Source organism: Etheostoma cragini, chromosome 17 (genome assembly GCF_013103735.1).
Source record: "Etheostoma cragini isolate CJK2018 chromosome 17, CSU_Ecrag_1.0, whole genome shotgun sequence".
NCBI classification, from domain to species: Eukaryota; Metazoa; Chordata; class Actinopteri; order Perciformes; family Percidae; genus Etheostoma; species Etheostoma cragini.
This window is the reverse complement of record NC_048423.1, coordinates 12,132,200-12,155,379: the sequence shown is the minus strand read 5'-3', so window position 1 is coordinate 12,155,379 and position 23,180 is coordinate 12,132,200. Positions and strand designations below refer to the sequence as shown.

Here is a 23,180-nt window from a genome sequence, read left to right as displayed (position 1 = left end):
ATCTATGGATAGACCTTAAAAGAGCAGTGCGTGACAGACAGCCCAGAAATCTCAAAGAACTGGACAACTTTTAGAAGGAAGAATGGGCGAAGATACCTCAAACAAGAATTGAAAGAATCTTTTCTGGCTACAAGAAGCGTTCACAAGCTGTGATACTTGCCAAAAGGGGGCAGTACAAGGTATTAACACTGCAGGGTGCCCAAACTTTTGCAGATGCCATTTTTTTGTTTTCTGTTATTTTTAAAGTGTAAATGATGGAAATAAATTCTAACTTTTTGTGACTTTTTCTGTCATTTGATGCCTTTTGGAGATTTTTCCATCTTTTCTTGGCTTCTTTACGCACATTAATACAAACTTTCAAGCCCCACTGTATGTGAAATAAGTCAATAAATATGTAAAGTAAATAGTCATGATTTGCTTGTGTCATTTGTGTTCAGTCAATAGTTTGACACACATGAATGAAATGTAGCGATGCCATATACACTAGACATTTTTTTCGGAATGGCCTTTGTGTGTTGTAAAACCATTTGGGCAATAGAAACCTTTTTTATACAGAACTTCCATGTGACAGAAAGCTGTGGTTATTATCTTGTTTTGTTTTGTTTTTTGCCACGTATGGTCCTATTAGAGACCCGGGCTCCTACGGTTCTTAGGGCATTAAAACTATGTGCTATAATCACTGTAGCCCTGTTAACATGTAAATATACAGCATACCATAAGGCACTCTGAATAGCCTTTGGCCCCATTCTGGTGTCATCCTGGGGTTGTGGATGTTTCAGGAAGCAAGTGTACTGGTTTTATAAGAAAAACTCTAACTTGGACTGGAACTTTGTTCAGGTTTTAATTAAGCAAAGTTGTCCAGTTACTTCAGTAAACCTAGTTTAAAAAGCCTTGGTTAGCATATTATTGTATTGAGTCTTCTGTCTCTGATGGGATTTCTCTTGTTCAAATGGTTTCATGAATTAGTCTAATCCTCTAAAAAACGCATTAAATATGCGCCTATTCACATTAGTTTAAATACTAACGGCGCGGCCTCAAGCTCACCCAGTAAGAGCGTGCGCCCCATGTAGGCCAAGTCCTTTGCAACTGCCTGCGTTCGAGTCCGACCTGTATCTGGAGACAACACGAGTCGCAAATGTCAAACACTAGTGGCACAGCCTGTGGACCAAAACACAACAACTGGTACTAGTCTGCAATGGAAAAGGAGGATGGGTAGGCGAGGCGGGTCAAGCAGGTACCATTAATGGAAAAACGCCATTAGTCGGTTAGTCATGGCAGTTACTGAAACATGGGGAGAGGGACAAGCTTGCTCTGTTTTGTTTGTTAGTTTATTTTGTTATGCAGGAACTTATAATGAACCCTTAAGATATTTAACCACTATTAGACACTAGAAAGTGCAAACACAAGCACAGATGAAAAAATTCACAGAGCCTAAGGTGGCGTGTCCAAATTGCTTGTTTGGTCAGGCCAACAGTTCTTAAGATATTTACTTTCTAGCATTAGAAAATGGGCAAATAATACATTTGTAAAACTGAAACCAGTTAAAAAAATGTCATCAATTAACTAGTTGTTCACAATTGTTGCCTGTCAATCTTTTGTTGATCAACTACTTGTTTAATCAACTAATCCTCTTTAACAAATGTTTATTTTTGCCAGCTTGTAAAATGCAAAATGTTTCCACCCTAACTACCTTTACCCTACCCCCCTGTCAAAGCTGTGTTTGCCTTCCCCCTCAACAAACTGTATCTCCTCCCAGCTTTAGCTTAAGTCCCTGGTAATAAAAGTAACCAAACTTTACTAACGTGCATCAAGTATTCAGACTTAGCTGACAGATAAGGGCTAATTATTATAGAAAGTCATGCATAGCATAGTTGTAAATTCAAATTAAAGTGAATGCTCACTGATTAGTTGTCATCACGTGTCACGTAGCTGTCCTCGGGGTTGTACACACAGTGAGTCAGCAAGATTACGACCATGTTATCAAACATAATTATTAACCATCACACAGTCAGAGCAATCTTTCTCAGTATCATCACACACAAGTCCGGCTGTCATGCTGACTTATTCCTTTTACTCTTTTGTCATTTAAATACCTTTATTTACAATGTTTGCCTTTTTTTTTTAACCAGATTATCTGTCTTGTTTTTGTTATAGTTGTTTGTTAGAAGTTGAAAGCATAAAGCTGAAAAGAGGCAGATGTTGTTGTTTTTTAGATCTTCTCGATTTACAAGGCTAGATGAACCAAATACATGGACCCTTTAACTATGTAAATACCGTACATATCCGCACTGCTTATATTTCTGTATTTATAGTTCTACTTGATATTTATACTATTTGTGCAACTGCAACACAGAATTTCCCTTCGGGGTTTAATAAAGTATTTTTTGATTGTGATCATAACTTCAACAAAACAGCTTTTTTTGGTCTCATTTCTGTGATGTGTGTTCATAGTCCTCTTTCCACGCAGACAGACTCACACATGCAATCCTTTTTGTTTCTGTGGTTTGTGTGGAACTGGGGCCTGGTAGCAATTTACCTATGAGGGTGGTCTTTTGAAGTAAAATAGCCCAACATCAGCATGGCAAAACCCAGCGCTTTTACATAGTAGCACAACAATTTTCTTTTCAGTCATGTACTGTACTGCAGCTAAATGTATTATTGCCTAAAATACTCTAATGTAACTTGAAAAACGGTGTCTGGCAAGAGAAAGTGAAGGCATGCAAAGTAGAAGTAAAAACAACAGGAAAAGAGTCTAGCCCACTCCCTCCCCTTTCTAAACACATTCCCTTTTTTGGTGGGCCGTCCTGTGTTGCTCTTCCAAGGGACGGCAGGAATACTTATGCAAGCCTCTCTGTCGCTCCCTTTTTTCTTCTATGCGATCATCTGCCTGCAGGGTTGCACTTTAGACAAAGAGTGATAAAGGTCTGTGGGCTGGTGGAAGGTAGGGTTCTCTGAATGACTTTTACTACAGCTATTGACTTTTTTTTCATTCACCCACCAGGAGGACTGCATATATATTGTGTGCTAGACATCAAACAACTCACAGAGGACGGCCTTAAGATCTGCCTAAAAAAAAAGAACTCAAGACACTCAGTTAAGCATTAACCTGTCTTATTTCCATAAATCTTACTACTAATGCTAATACTTATGCCTTGTTTAGGCACAAGAAGGCTGCATGGTTTGATTTATGCTTAAAAGCCTTAATGGCTCAAAGTCCCTCAGTCACATCCTGCAATTGTCTCTGGAGAGTGGGTGGACCAGGGGAGAGAAGAAACGTCAAAGTAAAGCTCGGCAGCAGTGGAGCAGAAGGCAAGAGAAATCCTGTCTAGTGATCTGAAGGCGACTAAAGCCCTCATTGTGGACCATGTGTGCTGCAGCTTTGGAGGAGTACTGTGGGTCTGTCTTCTGGGTGAGTTCAACAGCTAGGGTTAATGTAGCTGTAGGGAGGCACTAGAGTGGGGGTTGGGGGAAAAAGGATTTTTATATGAAAATATACAGTAAATCCACTTAAATATAACAGAGACAGAGAATGGACACAGTAACACCTACTTTCATATTATACCAAATCTCTTTGATGAGTACAAACTTTCTTTTTTCCCTGTCAGATATGTTGACATATTCTTTTAAAGTTGAAAGTTTTTTTCTGTTTTATATTTTTTATTACAAAGGATGGACACAATAACACCTACTTTAATAAAATATAATATATCTGTGATAAATTTAAACTTTCTTTTTTCCCTGTCAGAGATGTTGACCTATTCTTTTAAAGTTTAAAGTTTTTTCTGTTTTATAATTTTTTATTACAGAAGATGGACACAATAACACCTCTATACTTTAGTATAACTTTAAAGTTTCGGTTTATTTTTTTTACAATGCTGGATCACTATAATATTGCAGGACTGATAAGTATGACTATGTTATACAATGCTCATGTTATTGTGTCAATCTCTTTAGTATGTGGAAAAAGAAACCTGTAAAGTTCACTTAGTGTGATGAGATAATAGTTACTTTTATCTAAAACCATTTGATGGGTTTTCAACCCTGTACACAGTGAGCTCAGTAAACATGTGACTGGTCAATTAGGTAGGACATGACTCAGCATGTCTGTCAAATGCAGCACGTTTGTTTTGAGCTATAACTCTGCTAGTTGTAAAAAAAATAAAATAACAAAAAGCACTTGAAATCTTTAGTTTTTCACACAAAAGTTGGGGAAAGTAATACCCTCTGGTTTCACCTTCTCCAATAGGAGGATTTGCCAAACTTCTTGCATCATGTTAGACTAAATATGTTTGGGTTTTGCCGTTTTTGTGACGCAAAAGATGTTTGCAGACATTACCTTGGGCTCTGGGAAGTGTTTTGACATTTTATAGACTAAACATTTAATCAATTAATAGATATATTTGTTCTAGCCTGACATATTGTATTTCAATTTTAAGGGGGTGGCAGTAGCTCAGTCCATAGGGAGTTGGGTTGGGAACCGGAGGGTCACTGGTTCAAATCCCCGTATGGACCCAAAAAGTTGGGAGCGTGGATTGGTGGCTGGAGAGATGCCAGTTCACCTCCTGGGCACTGCCAGGTGCTCTTGAGCAAGGCACCGTACCCCCCCGACCGCTCAGGGCGCTGGTTCACCTGGCAGCCCACTCACTCTGACATCTCTCCATGTATAGAGCATGTATAGGTCCTGAGCATGTGTGTGTATTTCAGGCCTGTGTGTGAGTACTAACAAAAAGTGTGTACACAGAGTGTAGTGCAGTAATTTCCCCATTGGGGACTAATAAACAAATTATTTATTATTTATTTATTTAATCACGGAGAAATAATAATAATCCATTAATCTTATAAAGCACCAACATGATTATTGCACAGGGTAAAATACCTTTACCACAATAAACACATGCCATTCAGAAAAGCAGGATTCTTGTTATAACAGGTTGCATGAACGGCAGATGGCAAAAGTGCTTTGAATGCTAATACTGTAAATCATTTGAAAGCATTTAAAAAGCTTTTCTACACCACAGTTTATGCATTGTCAAATGGTCTGTTATTCATATTCATAATTATGTCAGTACATTAGTAGCCATCTTTCCATAGACTTTTGTCCAGAAGTGCAGAATGCCCATGCTGCTATAGCTATTAGGGTGGACTTAGGGTTTAATTAAATATGAATCACTGCTTGATTACACTACTAATCAGGGAGGTGTTGGGTGTCACTTCATTGTAGTGAATAGTGAGCTTCAGGGGTACACGGATGGGAGTGTGTTTGGCTTTCTCAGAGATTAGAAGGGCTCTGGCATTCAGTGACGAGGGGTGTGTGCGTGTGTGTGCTTGTGTGTACCTCAGAATGCTTCGTATCTGAATAGAGAAGACCCGGACCTCCCAGAATGTGTATGGCAGACGGTGCTGGTCTGGATCCCCCTGGGGTTCCTGTGGCTCTGTGCCCCGCAACACCTGCTGGTTCTCTGCAAGAGTTCACAAGTGAACACAAAACACCTGTCCAAGCTCTACCTCTGCAAACAGGTAATGTACAAAGAGAGACATGGTGTTCCAGTCACAATGTGATACTAAAAGAGAGGAGGTAGCACCCCAAGATTAAGAAATCTTGGTCCAAGGGGTCAAAGTCCATTCTTAGTAGGCTAATTTAGATTTCTTTTATTTAAAGTTCCCATATTGTAAAAATTGATATTTCCATGTCTTTTTTTTATCATAAAGCAGGTCAAGATGAAGTATAAATACTTTAAAAGTATCATAATGCTCAATCCACACAGAAATGCACACAGCCCATATTCAGAAACGCTTTTAAATAAACCGTCAGAACTTCTGTACGGATGTGATGTCACAACTCTACTACATGTAGGTTATATATAGGTAGAACGTGCTGCTACAGTGCTGTTACAGTCATTCCCCTGTTGCAATGATGGTGCGGAGACCTCAAGAGAGCAAATGCAGTTGACCAGAAGCTCTGGCCAAGCAGAGCAAACTGGGCCTCTTGGGAAAGAGGATTAAAAAGATAGGCGCTAAAACTCCCAATTTCAGACAGAGATACACGTTTATTTACAGTACATAGACAGTATGAAAAAATTATGTTTTTTTGAACATTAAAGCATGTGAACTTTTTTGTAAAAATGCAAGTATGAACTTGAGAATGAGCATAATATGGGACCTTTAAAGTTCTCCTCTAGGCACTTTTGTTATTTTGGATATGGCAATACTTGCTTGGTATAATAATTTGCCGCTCATATGGTTTTTGTGATCCAATTTTGTCTGTCAAAACCCCACCCCCCCACCCCCAGCTTGTGGTGTCTCTGTTGTTCCTGATGGCCTTAGCAGCCCTGGCAGTCACATTAGCTGAGGATTATGGTCAAAGCAGCGACCCACCTTCAACGGAAAAGAACCCTGGTGTATACTACGCAAACCCTGTCCTGTATGCAGTCTCATGGGTAAATACAACAGCTTTTGTATTGATTTATTTGCATTGGTACTTAAAATTGGAAAGATAACATGTTTTTCATGTCTTCTTTTTCAGATCCTTCTGCTGTTGTGCCAGGAAGGACTGAGGCGGAGGAAAGGATCAGTAGACTCGGCCACTCTCTTCGTCTTCTGGTTGCTCCTTGTTTTGTGCGATGTTTTTCCTTTCCAGAGCCTCCTACGAAAAGCACTCAAACTGGTAGGAACTTAAAACTTAAAACAGGCATCAGTCATTAATCAGGCAGAAGGCAATCACATGATTTGATTGCAGCTCTCTGTAATTATCAGTAATGCACCATTCACTGTTGAACCCCCCTCACCCTTAAACATCTTTGATACACACATTTCTGACCAACAGGGAGAAATCAGCGATGTCCCTCGTTTCTGCCTTTTCTATATTTCCTTTGGTTTGGAATTGATTGCACTTATTCTCTCCGCTGTGGCTGACGTCCCTCCAGAAGCTGAGGAGCTTGTAAAAGAGGTACCAATGCACCCAGATGGAGCCATCTATTTGTTGTTGTTGTTTCTTGCTGACAATGTAATCCATCTGTGTGACTTTAATGTTTTTTTATCCAAAGAATCCAGAGATGGGTGCAGCGTTTCTGAGCAGAATCACCTTCAACTGGTTTAACAGGTAAATTAAAAGTTGCTGCGGTAAGAATCCAAGGAACCCCCCACATAGGTACGCCTAAACGTCTAACTATATCTTGTTTCTTCAGTATGGTGATGAAGGGGTACAAGCAGCCCCTTGTTCAGGAGGACATGTGGGAGCTGAGTGAGGCAGATAGCACTGCTTACATCAACCAGGGATTTCAGTATTTCATGCAGTTGGAATTGGGTGCGGCTCGGGTCCGGTTCCAAAAAAAGTTGAAGAAAAAACGGGATGAGAAGAGAGACAAAGCCCAGGAAGAAGCCTTTCAAAATGGCCTCTCCAACAGTCTGGTGAAAGGTGTGAGTCAGGATGTGCTGCTGGTAAGTGTGCAGAGAGAAACACTTAACACGCGTGTGTCATTGATTCTCTGTCAACGTTCAAATTATATCTTTCTCTAGGAGGAAAAGGGAAAGAAAGAAGACAAAAAGAAGAAGAAGAATGTAGAAAAGAAGGAGAATGATGAACATCCCGATTCATGGCTGATTTCCACCATTTACAAGACCTTTAAATGGATTCTGATTGAATCTGCCTTCTTCAAACTTTTGCAGGACCTTCTGGCTTTTGTCAGTCCCCAACTCCTAAAGTGAGTCAGGTTTTTAATGAAACTGTCTCTCAGGCACATAGACATGTTCCCTGATTTCCTGCAGTTTTCTTGTAGGCAGCTGAGCAGCTATTTAATGCTTGAGATTTGAAATTGTTTCATTCATCCCTCAATAACACAGTCAGTGTGACTGTCTGGTGTGAAAGGTACACCATGAGTTCCTGCATGGTCACTTTTGTTGACGTTCCAAGTCAATTTCAAACAAAACAGAGCGAGTTCGCCCCTCCCCCCCCATGTTTTCTTAACTGTCATGATTAACTGACCATCACTAACCCCCACCCCTCCCCCAACCATCTCGTCTGTGTCAGCAAACACTTTGTGAGTAAATGTTTACTTGCCGTCAATAAACTCTATTCTATACAGATGGTTGAATTTTCATACAAAGAAGCCTACAGGAAACTTATAGGACTTGAGCATTATGGAACACAAGCTTGAATTAAACTGTTCAAAGTCTGTCCTCCACAGATTAGGCATTGCTCTACGGATAACACTAGGGTATGACAGTGGAGGGGAAATGGTAAGGGATAAAGGAAAGGACTTAAAATTAAGGAAATTATAACATTACATAATTAAAAACTGCCATTAGATGCTTGAAATATCACCGTAGCATGTTTTGAGCTGCCCCGTTAACTACCTTTTTATTTTTACTGGTTGTAGATTGATGATCTCTTTCACTCAGGACAAGTCCAGGTTTCTCTGGGAAGGGTATGTGTATGCAGTGCTGCTGCTGTTGGTGGCCATTCTGCAGTCTCTATTCCTGCAGCAGTATTTCCAGCGTTGCTTTGTGCTGGGGATGAAGGTTCGCACAGCCATCATAGCCGCTGTGTACAAAAAGGTAACAACACAAGTGACAGTACGATGACATTTCCTTCAGACTCCTTGATTCAGTTCAAAAAGGAAATGAATTGCCATGCCACATCATATCATCACATCATAAAAAATTACCACATGTAGTTTTCAACGTCCATCTAAGAAACATTCACTTTCAATCAATTTCACAATCACTTTCATCAACACATGTAATGACCACCTACCGGTAAATGAAAAAGTGAACAATGTCTGCGTGAACTCTAGACTGGGTGAACCCCGCCCACTCTGCCGGAGATTTGATTTCGCGGTATAGCTCGATCTGGAAATCTGCACATTTAATTCTCCTGCTTCATTTCAATTTTGCGAGAACCAATCACAAACTGTCTTATCTACCTGGCACGCTATAGGCAGGTTTAACACGATGACGATAGAGAAGCAACCAAGCAGCTTCTTGTTTAAATTCAACATAGCCACCAAAAGCGCAGCAACCTGTTGATGCCGCTGTTGCTTCTACGTCACCCGGATCGTTGGTCTGATTGGTTGCCTGTTGGTCCCGCCTCTTGTGCAGAGAAAATACAGAGAGGACTCCCCAGACTAACGGTCAATCTCAAATCTATTGAGCTTGGCTTGGTCTGGTGGTGGTCAGACAATGTGAACTTCGTACCTTGTATACTACCGTATCAAATTCCTGAGCTATCAAATATTTCGTAAATGGATAGTTAATATTATTGTACCTTGTTTTCAATTGTTTTGTGATTGGAGGGCCCCTAAGAGCCCCCTGCTGCTGTGTTCATAAATAACATAATGAAGTTAAAAAGAATTTTCTTGTCTTTGCACCTTTTAAAAATAATTGCAACTCGCACCAAATGATCCTCCGCTTATGTCCTTTCCATCTCCCTCTCTCCAAGGCATTGAAGGTTTCTAATGACACTCGTAAAGAGTCTACGGTTGGCGAAACTGTGAACCTGATGTCAGCAGACGCCCAGCGATTCAACGATGTGACCAACTTCATCCACCTGCTGTGGTCCTGCCCTCTTCAGATCTTGATGTCCATTGGTTTCCTGTGGATCGAGTTAGGACCTTCTGTGTTGGCAGGACTGGCAGTCATGGTGCTGATGGTGCCGATCAATGGACTGCTAGCCACCAAGGCCCGAAAATTCCAGGTCAGCCAAAATGCACACATGCAGCATCATTTTAGCCCTTTGGTATAGTGCACTGTGTCAACATTAATAGACCTTCATTTTTTGTTTAAAATTTGAAATATTGCCTGAAATACCTTTTTTTTGGTCTTAAAAATCTAAGTAATGTTAAACAGTAGCAACAATGACATTAAAAATATGGGGCAAAAAAATAAACGGTTAACGGCGTGAGATCTTGATGTAATAGAGTAGTAGAGTAATTCCCTGGTGCAAAAAAGTTCAAACACAAAACACACTAAAAATGGTTATTAACTGTTGTGGAAGTTTGTGTTGCAGCAGAGTGTTTTTGAGAGTGAAACAAAAACAAGAGAGTTGAGAACCGAAACCAAGTTTGGCCTTTTATTTTATTTATATCTAATGGTATAGGAATAACAATTTTCACAAAGCACAGTATTACAATGTACAACTCTTCAACCAGGTAGAAGAAGAAATAACATTTTAAGTAGAGTGAGTCCTCTACCTGCAGCTCTCCCTCTCCCCTCTCTGTTTGCATGTGCAGTGCAGCCAATAGGAATGCTCACTCTCTCTGATATGACCTGCAATTGGCCAAAGTCACTTATCACGTCTGGATTTTATTAATCCCTAGAAGCAGAGCCATGAGGAGATGCAGCAGCTTTTTTCTCTCAGACCACTTTCATTTCAATATGCTGTAGGATTATTATAAACATTTTGTCCAACGACACCAAAAACAAAGTGCCTACCACAGCTTTCAATAGCGTAATCTATAGCAATCTTTGAGCCCTGCCTGCACACAAGCGAAATCAATATTAAATCAATGATTTGAAAGATCTAAATGAAAAAAACAAGAGAACAACCAATTTTGTGGGGTGCAACTCTAATATCTACTATCAGCCAAACAACCACATAATCACTTAGTTTGTCTTTCACAAAAGCTATGGCCCACGTAACTTTTGCCTTTTTAGAAAGCACACAGTGCTAAACCAACTTGGATAGGATGATTTACAGCAGTCATTGAATGGGCCAAGTGTTTCTCCTGAGACTTTTACCACAGACATTACCACAGCTACATTTTCTTGCTGATTTTCATTTCTTTTTCTTTTCAGATAGAGAACATGAAGTTCAAGGACAAGAGACTGAAAATTATGAATGAAATACTCAATGGGATCAAAGTAAGTTTGAGACCCATTATCAATGTAGCAACCTCCCCTCTTCTTTCTGTTTCGTGAAACAATTAAAGTTCAGGCGGGTTGGTGGAGGTGGGGGACTCCAAGTGAGGCCTTCCTTACAAGAAAGGATTTTAATGCCTCAGGAAAAAGCTGAAATATTAGTCAGCAGTACCTTCTATTATACTGCATCCACCACCTGTTGTGTGTTGACATTGACTTCATAAGGTATGAATGCTAAGCCTCTGTTCCACCACCCTTCCTTTTCTTTGTCCTCCGCAATGCCCACTTCTCCCTCGTCCCACCTCTTTGTCTTTCATCTCCCACCAGATTCTGAAGCTGTTTGCATGGGAGCCATCCTTCCAGGCACAGGTGGAAGGCATTAGGGGAAAAGAACTTCAGGTCATGAGGAAGTTTGCTTACTTGTCGTCTGTCTCCACCTTCATCTTTACCTGTGCTCCGGCTCTGGTGAGTCCCATTAGACAAAAAGTGGCAGGTCAAGGATGGTCCTGCAAATCTTTTTTTCTCACATGGTTTTTGTTTTGCAGGTTTCTCTGGCCTCATTTGCAGTGTTTGTGGCGGTGAGCCCAGACAACATTTTGACCGCTGAGAAAGCTTTCACTTCCATCTCTCTTTTTAACATCCTCCGATTTCCCTTGGCCATGCTGCCCATGCTCATCGCTGCCATTGTGCAAGTAAGGGGAAAACAACAACACACAGTACATACTGGTACACACCAAACCTCAAAGCCCACTAAGTTTTTCTTTGGCACTACAGACAGCGGTGTCCAAGAAGCGTCTGGAGAAGTTTCTGGGAGGTGAAGACCTTAAAAGTGACATTGTGCGCCATGACCCCAGTTTCAGTACGTTTACCATCAGCCTTTGCACCTGTTCCTCCTCAAAGCAGTTAAGGTTTTGTTACATATACAGTCTATCTATTCTGTCCATCTGTTTTCATTTAATTTGTGCATCTGTGTTCACATGCTAGACACTGCTATTAGCGTATGTGATGGTTCCTTTGCTTGGGAAAGAGAAGCTGAGCCTATGCTGAAAAAGTATGTTTTGTTGTGTCAAACACAAAATTACACATTTGTATGTTACACTATATGGTTGCATAACATTGTATTTGTCCCAATAGTATTTAACAATGTTGAACATGTGTCTGTGCGTGTTTGCCAGTGTGTCCCTGGATATTAATCCAGGTCGGTTGGTAGCAGTAGTGGGAGCTGTGGGCTCAGGAAAGTCCTCTCTCATGTCAGCCCTCCTGGGAGAGATGTACAACACCAAAGGCTTTATCAACATTCAGGTGACACCTTATCTCTGTTTTTATATCTGTCTAACAGTAATAGTGTGTTTGTCATCATCCGTTGTTTTTTTCAGTGCGGAAATAATCACATCAGAACACATAAAGTGATCACTAAATCTTTAGGATGCTCATTTCTGTGTGTCTGTTAAGCTAACAATACGTATGAAATCAGCCAGGATCTTGATTGAATTTGTTAGATAATTACACTCTGCGCAGTAGCTACAGTATTTTCATTTACAAGATTAAAATACAATTAAGCCTAAAACTCAATTTTTCCACTGTGGCCCTCCAATAGACAACACAACAAAACCAGTTGAGACAATTTCCATACAATAGCAGAATGGTACAGCTAACATGTTCTATAGGTCTCATAAAATAATTCAGGCTGCAAGTTAATGAGACGCCATCTTTTTAAAGCTTGAAGGAAGGTTTTTCCATTGTGCAGCCGCAGCAGAAATACATGGTTTTATTCATCAAAGACATGCAATCAAACAATTTAACTCCGGTGTTAGAAATGTTTATTAAAATAAGCACAGCAATTAAGTGCTGTATACAGTATGGACATCCTAAGTACAAATGTGCTGTTTGGCTCCAAGAACAGGTTGATTCAACTTCAACCTTTTTTACTAATACTGCTGTAGCAATGTGAGTTCTACAAATAGTTGAACAATTCAGGGAACTAAGGCTCTCTAACCTTTTCTATAAAGTGCGTCAATTTTATTTGCCCTCTTAACAATAATTATAAGAGAATACACAAACCCCACTCAGAAAAGGCCCTGCCTGGAAAGGGTCAGCCCAGTACGGGGAATGCACTTGGTACACTTGCCTTGTCCCACCACTCTTGTTACATGTTGTTACATGTTCCACCATGTAACCAGTGTAGTGTTTGGTTTAAATGAAAACCACTCCAGGGTGCTGGACAACAGTTTAGTAAGAAGGGCTTCTTTGCCTGACATGCCTTTTCTTCCTGTCCAGGGTTCCCTTGCCTTTGTGCCACAGCAAGCCTGGATCCAAAATGCCACTCTGAGGGATAACATCCTGTTTGGCTCTTGCTATGAAGAAAGCAGGTTCCAGGAGGTGATACAGGCTTGCGCCCTGGTCCCTGACCTGGAGCAGCTGGCTGGGGGTGATCTCACTGAGATTGGAGAGAAAGTAAGATTCAAGGATTTGAGAATTTAAATATTACATTATATGTCATTTAGCTGTCGCTTTTTATCCAAAGCAACTTACAATGTCAGAGGCTGCACACCTCTGGAACAGCTGGGGGTTAAGTACCTTGCTCAGGGACACATTGGTTAATGGATCGTAGTTGAAATTAAGCCATCCATAAACTTTCACATATATATATATGGAAGTTTTGTTGCTGTGTATGGCTCACCCAGTGTTCTACATATACATTCTCTATGTTCAATTAGAACACAAACACAATCATAATTGAACAGTTATCTCAGTTGATCACAAAGCACATAACACCAGTGGCGAGTAATGCCCCTTATTTTCAAAGAGAGTACCTATAGAGTCTGTGGTTCAAAAAATAACTTTTGCACACTACTTTTTGGGGGCAGGTGCGCCGGAGATGGTAAAGATTAACAGTCACACATGTTTAAGAAGTCCCACACACTGTCCATTACGTATGCAAATAACAATAATAATTTATTTCACAACGTGTCGGTCACATATACCTTCCCCCCATTCGCAGGAGGAAGGTCCATGTGACCAAAACGTTATGTACAATATTTGCATGCATAATGGAAAGTGTGTGGGACTCCAGTACTGAAGATGCATTAACTTGGGCTTATCAGCTGCAAGACAACATTACATCCAGGGTTTTCCCGTAAATTGACTGCTTTATCCTGGCGTCACCTGTTTAACTGACTTTAGCAGTTCAGATAACAGACTTGACTTTACTGGTTTCACAGACGTGGATTAACCACGGACAGCCTCGACGCAGAATGAATATAGGGGACACAATGGATATTTGGCCTTTTTTTTTGACCCACCAGGCCTGTACAATTATAGGGGGAAACATCGCCATAAAAGAGACGTACTGTCCAAAGTACCGTATGATGATATATGCCTCTCCTCTCCTCTCCTCTCTTCTCCTCTCCTCTCCTCCTCTGACCTCTTTCCTCAGGGCATTAACATCTCAGGGGGTCAGAAGCAACGTGTAAGCTTGGCCCGGGCAGTTTATAGTCAGTCGGATATTTATCTATTAGATGACCCCTTGTCTGCTGTGGACTCTCATGTAGGAAAACATCTCTTTGAAAAAGTGATCGGACCAAATGGACTACTCAGAGACAAGGTTTGTGCTGAGCCTACATTAGTGCATGAATCAGTATCAAAAGAACAATGAATATTTTCGTTAACCAAAAATAGGTATCATTAAAATGTAATAGTGGATTTACAGTCTTTTCATAGACCTTATATTTAATTTAAATGTTTACTGTTCGAATTGAATTATAATTTGACAGCTGAGACCAAGTGTGTCTTTGTCTGTACAGACTCGTATTCTGGTGACACATGGAGTGAGCTTCCTGCCATACGTAGATGAAATAGTGGTCTTGGTTGATGGAGTGGTTTCTGAGGTTGGATCCTACAAGAGCCTTCGTGCCAGCAAAGGAGCTTTTTCTGAATTTCTAGACACATATGCCAATGGGCAAAGCAATCGCACCCACTCAGAGTCAGGTAATGACATCCTTTCTCTGTTTGCCTTTTGGTAAGCTGCACTTTTGTGGTGTCTGCACATGAGTTACAATGTAATTGTGAGCTAATGCATATAGAGATACATATTTGTAAGATAACATTTTTGCTATTCAGATCGTTGCCAGGACACTGAAGACGTGGAGCTCATACCTGAAAGAGAGGACCCTCAACCTGACTCTCCGTTGGAGGATTCAGTTTCTAATACACTAAAGAGAGAAAACAGTATTCGCCGTAGCCAGCGCAGTGGCAGGTTAGAACACAGTGAAGTGGTCGCCGACAAAGTAGAGAATCCGCTTGTTTGTGTGTATATTTGTGATGGAGATGATTAATTTGGGGGCATTGGGCTTCTCATAGGGCATATGAGTCGCCACTGTTATAACATCAAATGGCCTCATATAGTAGTTATTGTTTTCATGCATAAAATACAAGAACAATATTTGAATCTTTCATAAACTATCTTTTCATCCTGTTTTTTCATGTGGTCTTTTCGGTCCTTTTGTTTTAGTGTCAGACTAAGAAGAAGTGACTCTAAAAGAAAATCAAAAGATGTCAGTGAATTACAGAAAGGTCAGAGGCTAATAGAGAATGAAACTATGGAAACAGGACAGGTAATCTAAGTTCTTGGTCTGTTTAAATACCTTTCCCATCAGCAATAATGATAAGTATATATACAGTACATATAATAATTTTTATGAGCTTTTTTTCTCTCATATCCAGGTCAAGTTCTCGCTGTACATCCAGTACCTGCGTGCCATGGGCTGGGGATATACTGTCATAGTCTCCCTGTTATACCTCGTCCAGAACATTGCTTTTATCGGTCAGAACCTGTGGCTGAGTGACTGGACCAATGATGCAACGAAATTCTACAACATGACATACCCTGACTGGAAGAGGGACACCAGGGTGGGGGTGTTTGGAGCTCTGGGAGTAGCTCAGGGTAACTGAAAAGTTAAACATCATTACAGTTGTTTCTTTTATTTTGCAAATCAGCTGCAGTAGCATGAATTAAGTATTGTATATGATAATGTGTACATCACTTTAGAATTCTGCCTGAAATATATGGTGCTCTATTTGAGCTATTTTTAACAAACAAATAAATATATCACTGTGTAACGATGTACTTATATATTACAAACATTTCTTTTCTGACAGGCCTCTTTGTGTTCATCGCTACACTGCTCTTTGCCAATGCTTCGGTCAACGCATCGCGTATCCTGCATTCAAAACTGATTAACAACATACTGAGAGTTCCCATGGTATTCTTTGACACCACCCCCATTGGAAGGGTGGTCAACCGCTTTGCAAAGGTAGGAATTATCATCTACCTTGACATATTTTATCAGCGTTTTTCCCCTATTTCTTCTTTTCTTTTGGCTTTCTTTTGTTCTGGCTGAGGATTTTGCTACCTATATATTGTCAACATTGTTATTTAAGATGTTAACTTCAATGAATCTGCATGACGTCATCTTAGTTGGTTGCCAAGATATATTAAAACAATCAGCTGGACTGGGGAGTTAAAGCAATTTTGCTACATGAACAAAATGTCACCTCAGCATGCACCATTTATTGCCATTGAGATTCCACAGCTCCTGACAAACAAGAACAAAAGTAAAGAAAATTAGAGGAACCCTTTGAGATTGGTTTGTTTTTTATGAGTTTTGGGTCACTTGAAAGCATTACAATAACTTACTTTTAATAAAGACTAACTTTGCCATCGCTGGTTCTAAAGGACATTTTCACAGTGGACGAAGCCATTCCACAGTCCTTCCGCTCCTGGGTCCTGTGTCTTCTGGGCGTGTTAGGGACGTTGTTTGTCATCTGTCTGGCCACTCCTTATTTCACCATCCTCATCCTTCCTCTGGCCCTGGTCTACTACTTTGTACAGGTAAGTTGACCAAGGTAGCACAAAGAAAAAAACAAAGCCCACAGAAAATAGATTGTTGAAAACTAACAAAGTACTGCAACCAGTGGATACAAAAGAGAAAAGTGCTTGTTTCTATCGTAAAGAAAATCCAATTAAACTTTCTGCTGTTTTCTCTTGCCATCTCTTTACACCCAGCGCTTCTATGTAGCGACTTCAAGGCAGCTGCGTCGGCTGGACTCAGTGTCTCGCTCTCCTATATACTCACACTTCGGTGAGACAGTGTTGGGACTGTCAGTGATAAGAGCCTACGGCCATCAAGAAAGGTTTCTTAAACACAATGAAATAATTATTGATAAAAACCTCAAGAGCGTCTACCCATGGATAGTGTCAAACAGGTCAGATTTTGAACTCGGCATCATCAATAAAGACAGTACAAGCAACTTTCTAATGGGATTTTCAATGTGTTGGTGGAGGATGGTACCGATACAAATTTGTATGTGTGCGTCTGTTAACTCTGCAGATGGCTGGCCATCCGTCTGGAGTTCCTTGGAAACCTGGTGGTGTTTTTCTCAGCTCTGTTTGCAGTCATTTCCAGGGATTCTTTGGAAAGCGGTCTGGTTGGCTTGTCAATATCCTACTCCCTTAATGTCAGTGACCCCCACTTTCATCACACACACTGCAGAAAATGATGATGTACATGCCAATGCCAATAACGATTAAATAAGGAATATAGTGGTAGTGAGGATAGGGAATAATTATTGCTGCTGCGCAGCTGTGAGTTGGGGCCGGGCTGAAGACAGATAAGAATTATAGAAGGATAGGTATCATTTTACTTAGGACTATAGGACATTAAATAATTTTAAGTCTCTATTCCACACATCACAATGTTCAATAATATGGTAACATATAAGTATCTTTATTCTGAATCAACACATCAATAACAAGTCATGATCTAGTTGAGCTACCTGCAAAGTAAGAAACCATATAGATACCACAGGTATACCATATGTGCATTAAAGGGTAGATTTCAAACTAGTGTCAAAAATGCAGTTTTGGAAATATAGTAATAATTATTTAACAATAACTACAATTACAATCACACGATTTTATTTTTTATAAACATTGGAGGTTAATTCAGTGAGCATTTGCAGAAGTTGTTTACAGTACTTTTTACAGTAAAACAAAAATTGCTCATTTTTTGGTTAATTCAGATATCCAGATTGTTTGTGTGAGCCATGCAGTATAGCAATTTTTGATGAATTGTAGCAAGATTTGGTGATATTTCATACTTGTGAAGGCAACTTTTGTGGTTAGAAGAACAAGAATTTGAAGAATAATGTTTGCAAATCCTACTAATGCTAACAACGCAAGACATTTCCCTCTCCTTTTGGGGCTTTGCAGGTGACCCAGACCCTCAACTGGCTGGTGAGAATGACATCTGAGCTGGAGACCAATATTGTTGCAGTGGAGAGAGTGAGTGAATACACCAAACTAGAGAATGAGGTACGAGATTGTCTCTTCATTCACACAAACCGAGTGGTGTCTTTATCATTTGTTGTTCCGTTGTTTGCTTAGGTCAGGAATAGACAGATGACACCATTTCTCATCTACGCTGTGTGTCTTTGTTTGTACAGGCTGAGTGGATAACTAACATTCGGCCTCCAGAGAAGTGGCCTGAGGCAGGAAGGCTACAGTTTGACAACTTTAAGGTCCGTTACAGACCTGGATTAGACCTGGTGCTGGATGGAATCACTTGTGACATCAAAAGCACTGAGAAGGTGTGTTTGCATGTTTTTATAGCTAGCTCGTAGGATTTAACAAAGTGCAAATCTTAATTGGACTGCGGATTAGATTGACCCCTTGATCCATTTTTGAAGTACCAAATTTAAGACTTTAAAGTCAGTTTTTGCACTGACTACAAACTCAAACAGGAAGGTTATATTTCAAAACCTCTTTAGGATGATGAGACCAACATCTGAATTTCTTTTTAGTCCCCTCTCATTTTCTTCCTTTCATCTTTGCAGGGTAATATCCCTGATGTGTTTGTTCTAGTCTGGTCTCTGTTGCTTAGTTTTGACCTTTTATTTTCCCGTGGTTCTGTTTTAACAGTATATCTTGAATCTCAGGGTGTTACTGTCTCTGCAGCATGCACACAGATTGCAGCAAAAGGCCTGCCCAGATAACAACACAGAAACATATAATACATAGCCTCTGAGTTATGGAACCATGGCTGAGATGCCTAAAAACATTTCAGGGTTTTGACAGCTGGTTTAAAAGTTTTGAAAAACTAAGTACAGGCGGCAACGAAATTATAAAAGCACACTTCCAAAAAAAAGATATTCAGTGACTGTAGTTTATAAAACCTATATCAAAAGATGCATGAGCCATTGCGTTTTACCCCATGTGCTGTCTCTCCTTGCATTCAGGTTGGTATAGTGGGCCGCACAGGAGCTGGGAAATCAAGCCTGACCAACTGCCTGTTCAGGATTATTGAAGCTGCTGAAGGCCGAATCCTCATTGATGATGTAGATGTTTCTACAATAGGCCTGCATGACCTCAGAAACAGTCTCACAATCATACCACAGGTATACACAACAACTACTCTAATCCACACACAGCAGTCTGTTTTAAATGGTGCACTGACCTGTCCAACCCTCCCCTGTGGACGCAGGATCCTGTGTTGTTCTCCGGGACTTTGAGGATGAACCTAGATCCATTTGACAAATTCAGCGATGAGGAGATATGGAGAGTGTTGGACCTCTCCTATCTGAAAGAGTATGTAGGGGGGCTGCAGGAAGGACTACAACATGAAGTTGCAGAGGGGGGAGAGAACCTCAGGTGGGCCATGAAAATAATTGTTACTCTTCCAAATTACAAATTATTGAAGATACAGCAAACAATGTTTTGCTTTGAGTGCGAACCAGTTTACTTTCAGTTGGGTTATAAAAATACACACATACGATCAACACACAAATAAATGATTTATAAATAAATATCTTGCAAAAATCATATCTAATACACTCTATTCATTTAGTTGTTTTCTACTGTACTTCATATAAATTGCTTTTGTAATCACAGGAAACGTATAAATTAATTCAAATGAAAAATCAGTGTTCATTTCCAGTGTATGTTCTTTTTTTGTGCTACAATATTGTTTTTTTTCTCTTCTCAGTGTTGGGCAGAGGCAGCTGCTGTGTCTGGCCCGAGCGTTGCTGAGGAAGTCTCGCATCTTGATCCTGGATGAGGCCACAGCAGCTGTGGACCTGGAGACAGACGACCTGATCCAGAAAACCATCCGCAACGAGTTTTCACACTGCACTGTCCTTACCATCGCTCACCGCCTGCACAGCATCATGGACAGCTCCAGGTGAATTATTGTCCCTTAACATTGTCTCTGCACTCATTTTTCTCCAATAATGGTACTTTTTTTTTTTCGTCCACTCTTGTTTTAAACACGGGGTGGAGTCCACAAGACACATTAGTTACGCAAGATTTTTACAATGGGTAATTTCTCCAAATTCAAATGTATTTGTTGCCAATCTTGAAATTTGTAAATGTGTAGGCAAATCTGTAAATGCATACATATAAATTACTGGTTAAGAAGTATTCTGCTCCAAGAACTGGAAATACAGACAAGTCATTTGTTACAACTCAGCAGGTCTCTCAAATGGCTGCCTTTTTACAAGTAACTTTTGCTGCATTTCTGCTGTGACAGAGATCTGCAAATGTGTGTGGAGAGTTGTCTGTACTGCTGTGCTCCCACCGGTTCTAAGTGGCAACACTGACTACATACCACCAGTTGAAGTGATATTAAACGGCACGCTGCAGGGCTGACTGCTGCATTGTAGACCAGCCAGGTTTATTGTTACTTTACAATTACATTATACATTGTTCGTCATACAGGCTATGTTATTTTTAAGTGACTTTATGTGGGGAGCCTTTTGTTGAGTTTACAGACACATCTCCACACACATTTGCAGATTACTGTTAAGAAAAAAAGGGTAGCAAAAGTCATGTGTAAAATGTTAGCCAATGAGAGGCTTGTTGAATTGTAACTGACGACCTCTCTGTATTTCCAGCTTTTGTAGCCAAATACTTTGACTTTTCAACCAATATCAATCTATGTACACAGTTGTGTCCACACTTTTACACATTTGTCTACACATTTACAAATCTTTGTACACTTGCAAATCTAATTACAGATTTTGAGGTTTTCTTTTTACAAATTTACAAATTGGTTTCTTTGACACATTAGCACATTCCTGCGCACATTAACACATCTCAGTACACATTTAGAGATTATATTACACAGTTACAAATCAAATCCGCACAGACATTTTGAAATACTCCCCACACACATTTGAAAATAGATTTCCTACAATAATAGCCCTATAGTATCCTTTGTTGTGTTAAAAGACTCATAGCCACAGCTGTGAGATCCAAGTCAGCCCCTTTTATGCACATCTATAAACAGATACTCAAACTTGAAAGTTCTGCAATACTTCAAAGCGTCCCTTGGCTTTATATGGATGTGCCAGCAGCACCAAAGACTAGGGGTAGGGGTGAGAGGTGGTGTAGGAGTAGGATGCATGCATTTATTCATTGTATTCAATAGATTTTCTACATTTGGATTTCATATTTGAGAAGTATGTATATAAAATATATATATATAAAATATATATATTATATATATATATATATATATATATATATATATATAAAATATATATATATAAAATACACCGGAAAGCTGCATACATATCACACAGGCTGCCACACACGCAGATAGGACATCACTGCATTTAGAGCTTTGTAATTTTCTCAATGCCACCTGCAGATTCATAAATATTTTCCCATTTTTTGCAAGCAAGAACCTTCCACTACATGTTCTCATTATTGAGAATTAAATTTAAAATCTAAAAATCATAAATAAAGCAATGACAATATCTAAAAAATGTACACTGCTGCAACACATTATAGTAAACAGGTAGTGCAACAGATTGGAACTGAACTTGTGAGGGGAACCCTGTAGGTCCATTTGTTATGTCAATTGACAATAACAATCCATCCATCCATCCTATCCATCCATCATCCATCCATCCACCATTGTACCTGCTAATTCCTTTTTCAGGGTTTACAACGGGATTGGAGCGTATCCCTGCATGCACTTGCAAAAAAAGGCAGGGGGAATTCTTGGCAATCCTTTGCAGGGCTGACATACGTGGAAAAACATTCACACCTAAATCTGACTTAAATCCTTACCTGAAATAACAAGCATACTCTCCCATACCCTCATACCCTCACCCTCCATTCTACCCTTAAAGGTGCTCCAAGCGATGTTGGATGACGTTACTTCTTGTTGACGTTAAAAGTATATTCAAACAAAACAAGACTAGCTTACCCCTTCCTTTTTCCTCATCCCGTCCCGTTCCGTCCCTTCTGTGCTTCTGTGCACTAACCCCTCCAACCCCCATCCCAAAATCCTTCTTGTCGGTTATTGGCTGGAACGCTGGAACACTGTTTGTGAATGCTTTGTGGTGCAGGTGGGCACATATTATTTTTGTTGCGTTGTGTAGACCGTGGAATGTCCACTGCGACCGCGTTTTTTTTTATAGTGTAGGTTCTGGGGACAGGCAGCTCGCGGAAAGTGAGGAGATGTTTGCTGCAAGTGATAACAAATGTTCTAGCCTAAAACATGTGTGACAGCACTTAGAGCACCTTTAATGGATGGCACAAATATGTACACAATTATTTTTTTCCTCATTTTAGCAGGAAATCCAGTTCTGTCGAAGCCTCCTCTGCCGGCGAGTAATGATATTTACACTACTCAGCGGGTTAACGTTTCTACCTGTGTTTCTCTCCCACAGGGTAATGGTGCTCAGTGCTGGTAAAATAGTGGAATTTGATTCTCCAACCAACCTGCTTGAAAAACAAGGCCATTTCTATGCCATGGCAAAGGATGCTGGAATAACAGTACCAGAAATCACAGCTCTCTGATTTTGCCCTTGTACTTTTGATTTAATTCCATAAATTGCTTTTGTTGTTTGATTTAAGAAGCTGGATTGTGCTTTGATATAAAGAAATATTGTAATATGTATGGAACATTATTTATTGGAAACAATTAAAGAAACCATGTTCTGTATGTAAATAAAGATACACATTCTTTTCCAAATACTGCCTAAATGTTTTTAATAAATATAATTCTTTAAACCTCTGCATTCACATTGCACACTGAGTTAACTGGATCTTAAAAGGAATATTTCTAAATTTTAGAACATACACGTATTTGCAGTTAGATGAGAAGATTGGAACCACTCACTATTGTCTATAATAAAATGAAATGTTTTTGTTGAAAATAAAGTGACATGTAATGTGATAATTAATGAGCTTCAAAGTGGCTAGCAGGTGGATGTTGTTACTTTTCAAAAAACTCAGCCTGTTTCCCCCCTTTTTTAGT

At 39.9% G+C, this 23,180-nt stretch overlaps 1 protein-coding gene across 1 annotated transcript; it reads left to right on the top strand.

Annotated features, from left to right (window-relative positions):
* The first annotated feature begins 2,875 nt into the window (after nt 1-2,875).
* abcc2 (ATP-binding cassette, sub-family C (CFTR/MRP), member 2) lies at nt 2,876-22,895 on the top strand. The gene is made up of 32 exons (XM_034898447.1): nt 2,876-3,409; nt 5,341-5,517; nt 6,291-6,437; nt 6,524-6,664; nt 6,824-6,946; nt 7,044-7,099; nt 7,185-7,437; nt 7,516-7,700; nt 8,376-8,553; nt 9,437-9,691; nt 10,792-10,857; nt 11,182-11,319; nt 11,400-11,546; nt 11,629-11,713; nt 11,839-11,905; nt 12,030-12,156; nt 13,132-13,308; nt 14,291-14,458; nt 14,658-14,841; nt 14,974-15,109; nt 15,365-15,467; nt 15,577-15,796; nt 16,012-16,166; nt 16,589-16,744; nt 16,919-17,118; nt 17,244-17,370; nt 18,125-18,226; nt 18,358-18,501; nt 19,150-19,308; nt 19,395-19,561; nt 19,896-20,090; nt 22,591-22,895. Exons 1-32 carry the CDS (start codon nt 3,365-3,367, stop codon nt 22,718-22,720), a joined length of 4,713 nt encoding a protein of 1,570 aa, XP_034754338.1. The 5' UTR covers nt 2,876-3,364; the 3' UTR covers nt 22,721-22,895.
* Nucleotides 22,896-23,180: the final 285 nt, after the last annotated feature.

Excerpts from the sequence above, each read along its gene's own strand:
- abcc2 (XM_034898447.1), top strand. The coding sequence starts at position 3,365 with ATGTGTGCTGCAGCTTTGGAGGAGTACTGTGGGTCTGTCTTCTGG. Across the intron at positions 6,947-7,043 it reads CTGAGGAGCTTGTAAAAGAG|AATCCAGAGATGGGTGCAGC; the intron begins GTACCAATGCAC and ends TTTTATCCAAAG. Across the intron at positions 17,119-17,243 it reads CCATGGATAGTGTCAAACAG|ATGGCTGGCCATCCGTCTGG; the intron begins GTCAGATTTTGA and ends TTAACTCTGCAG.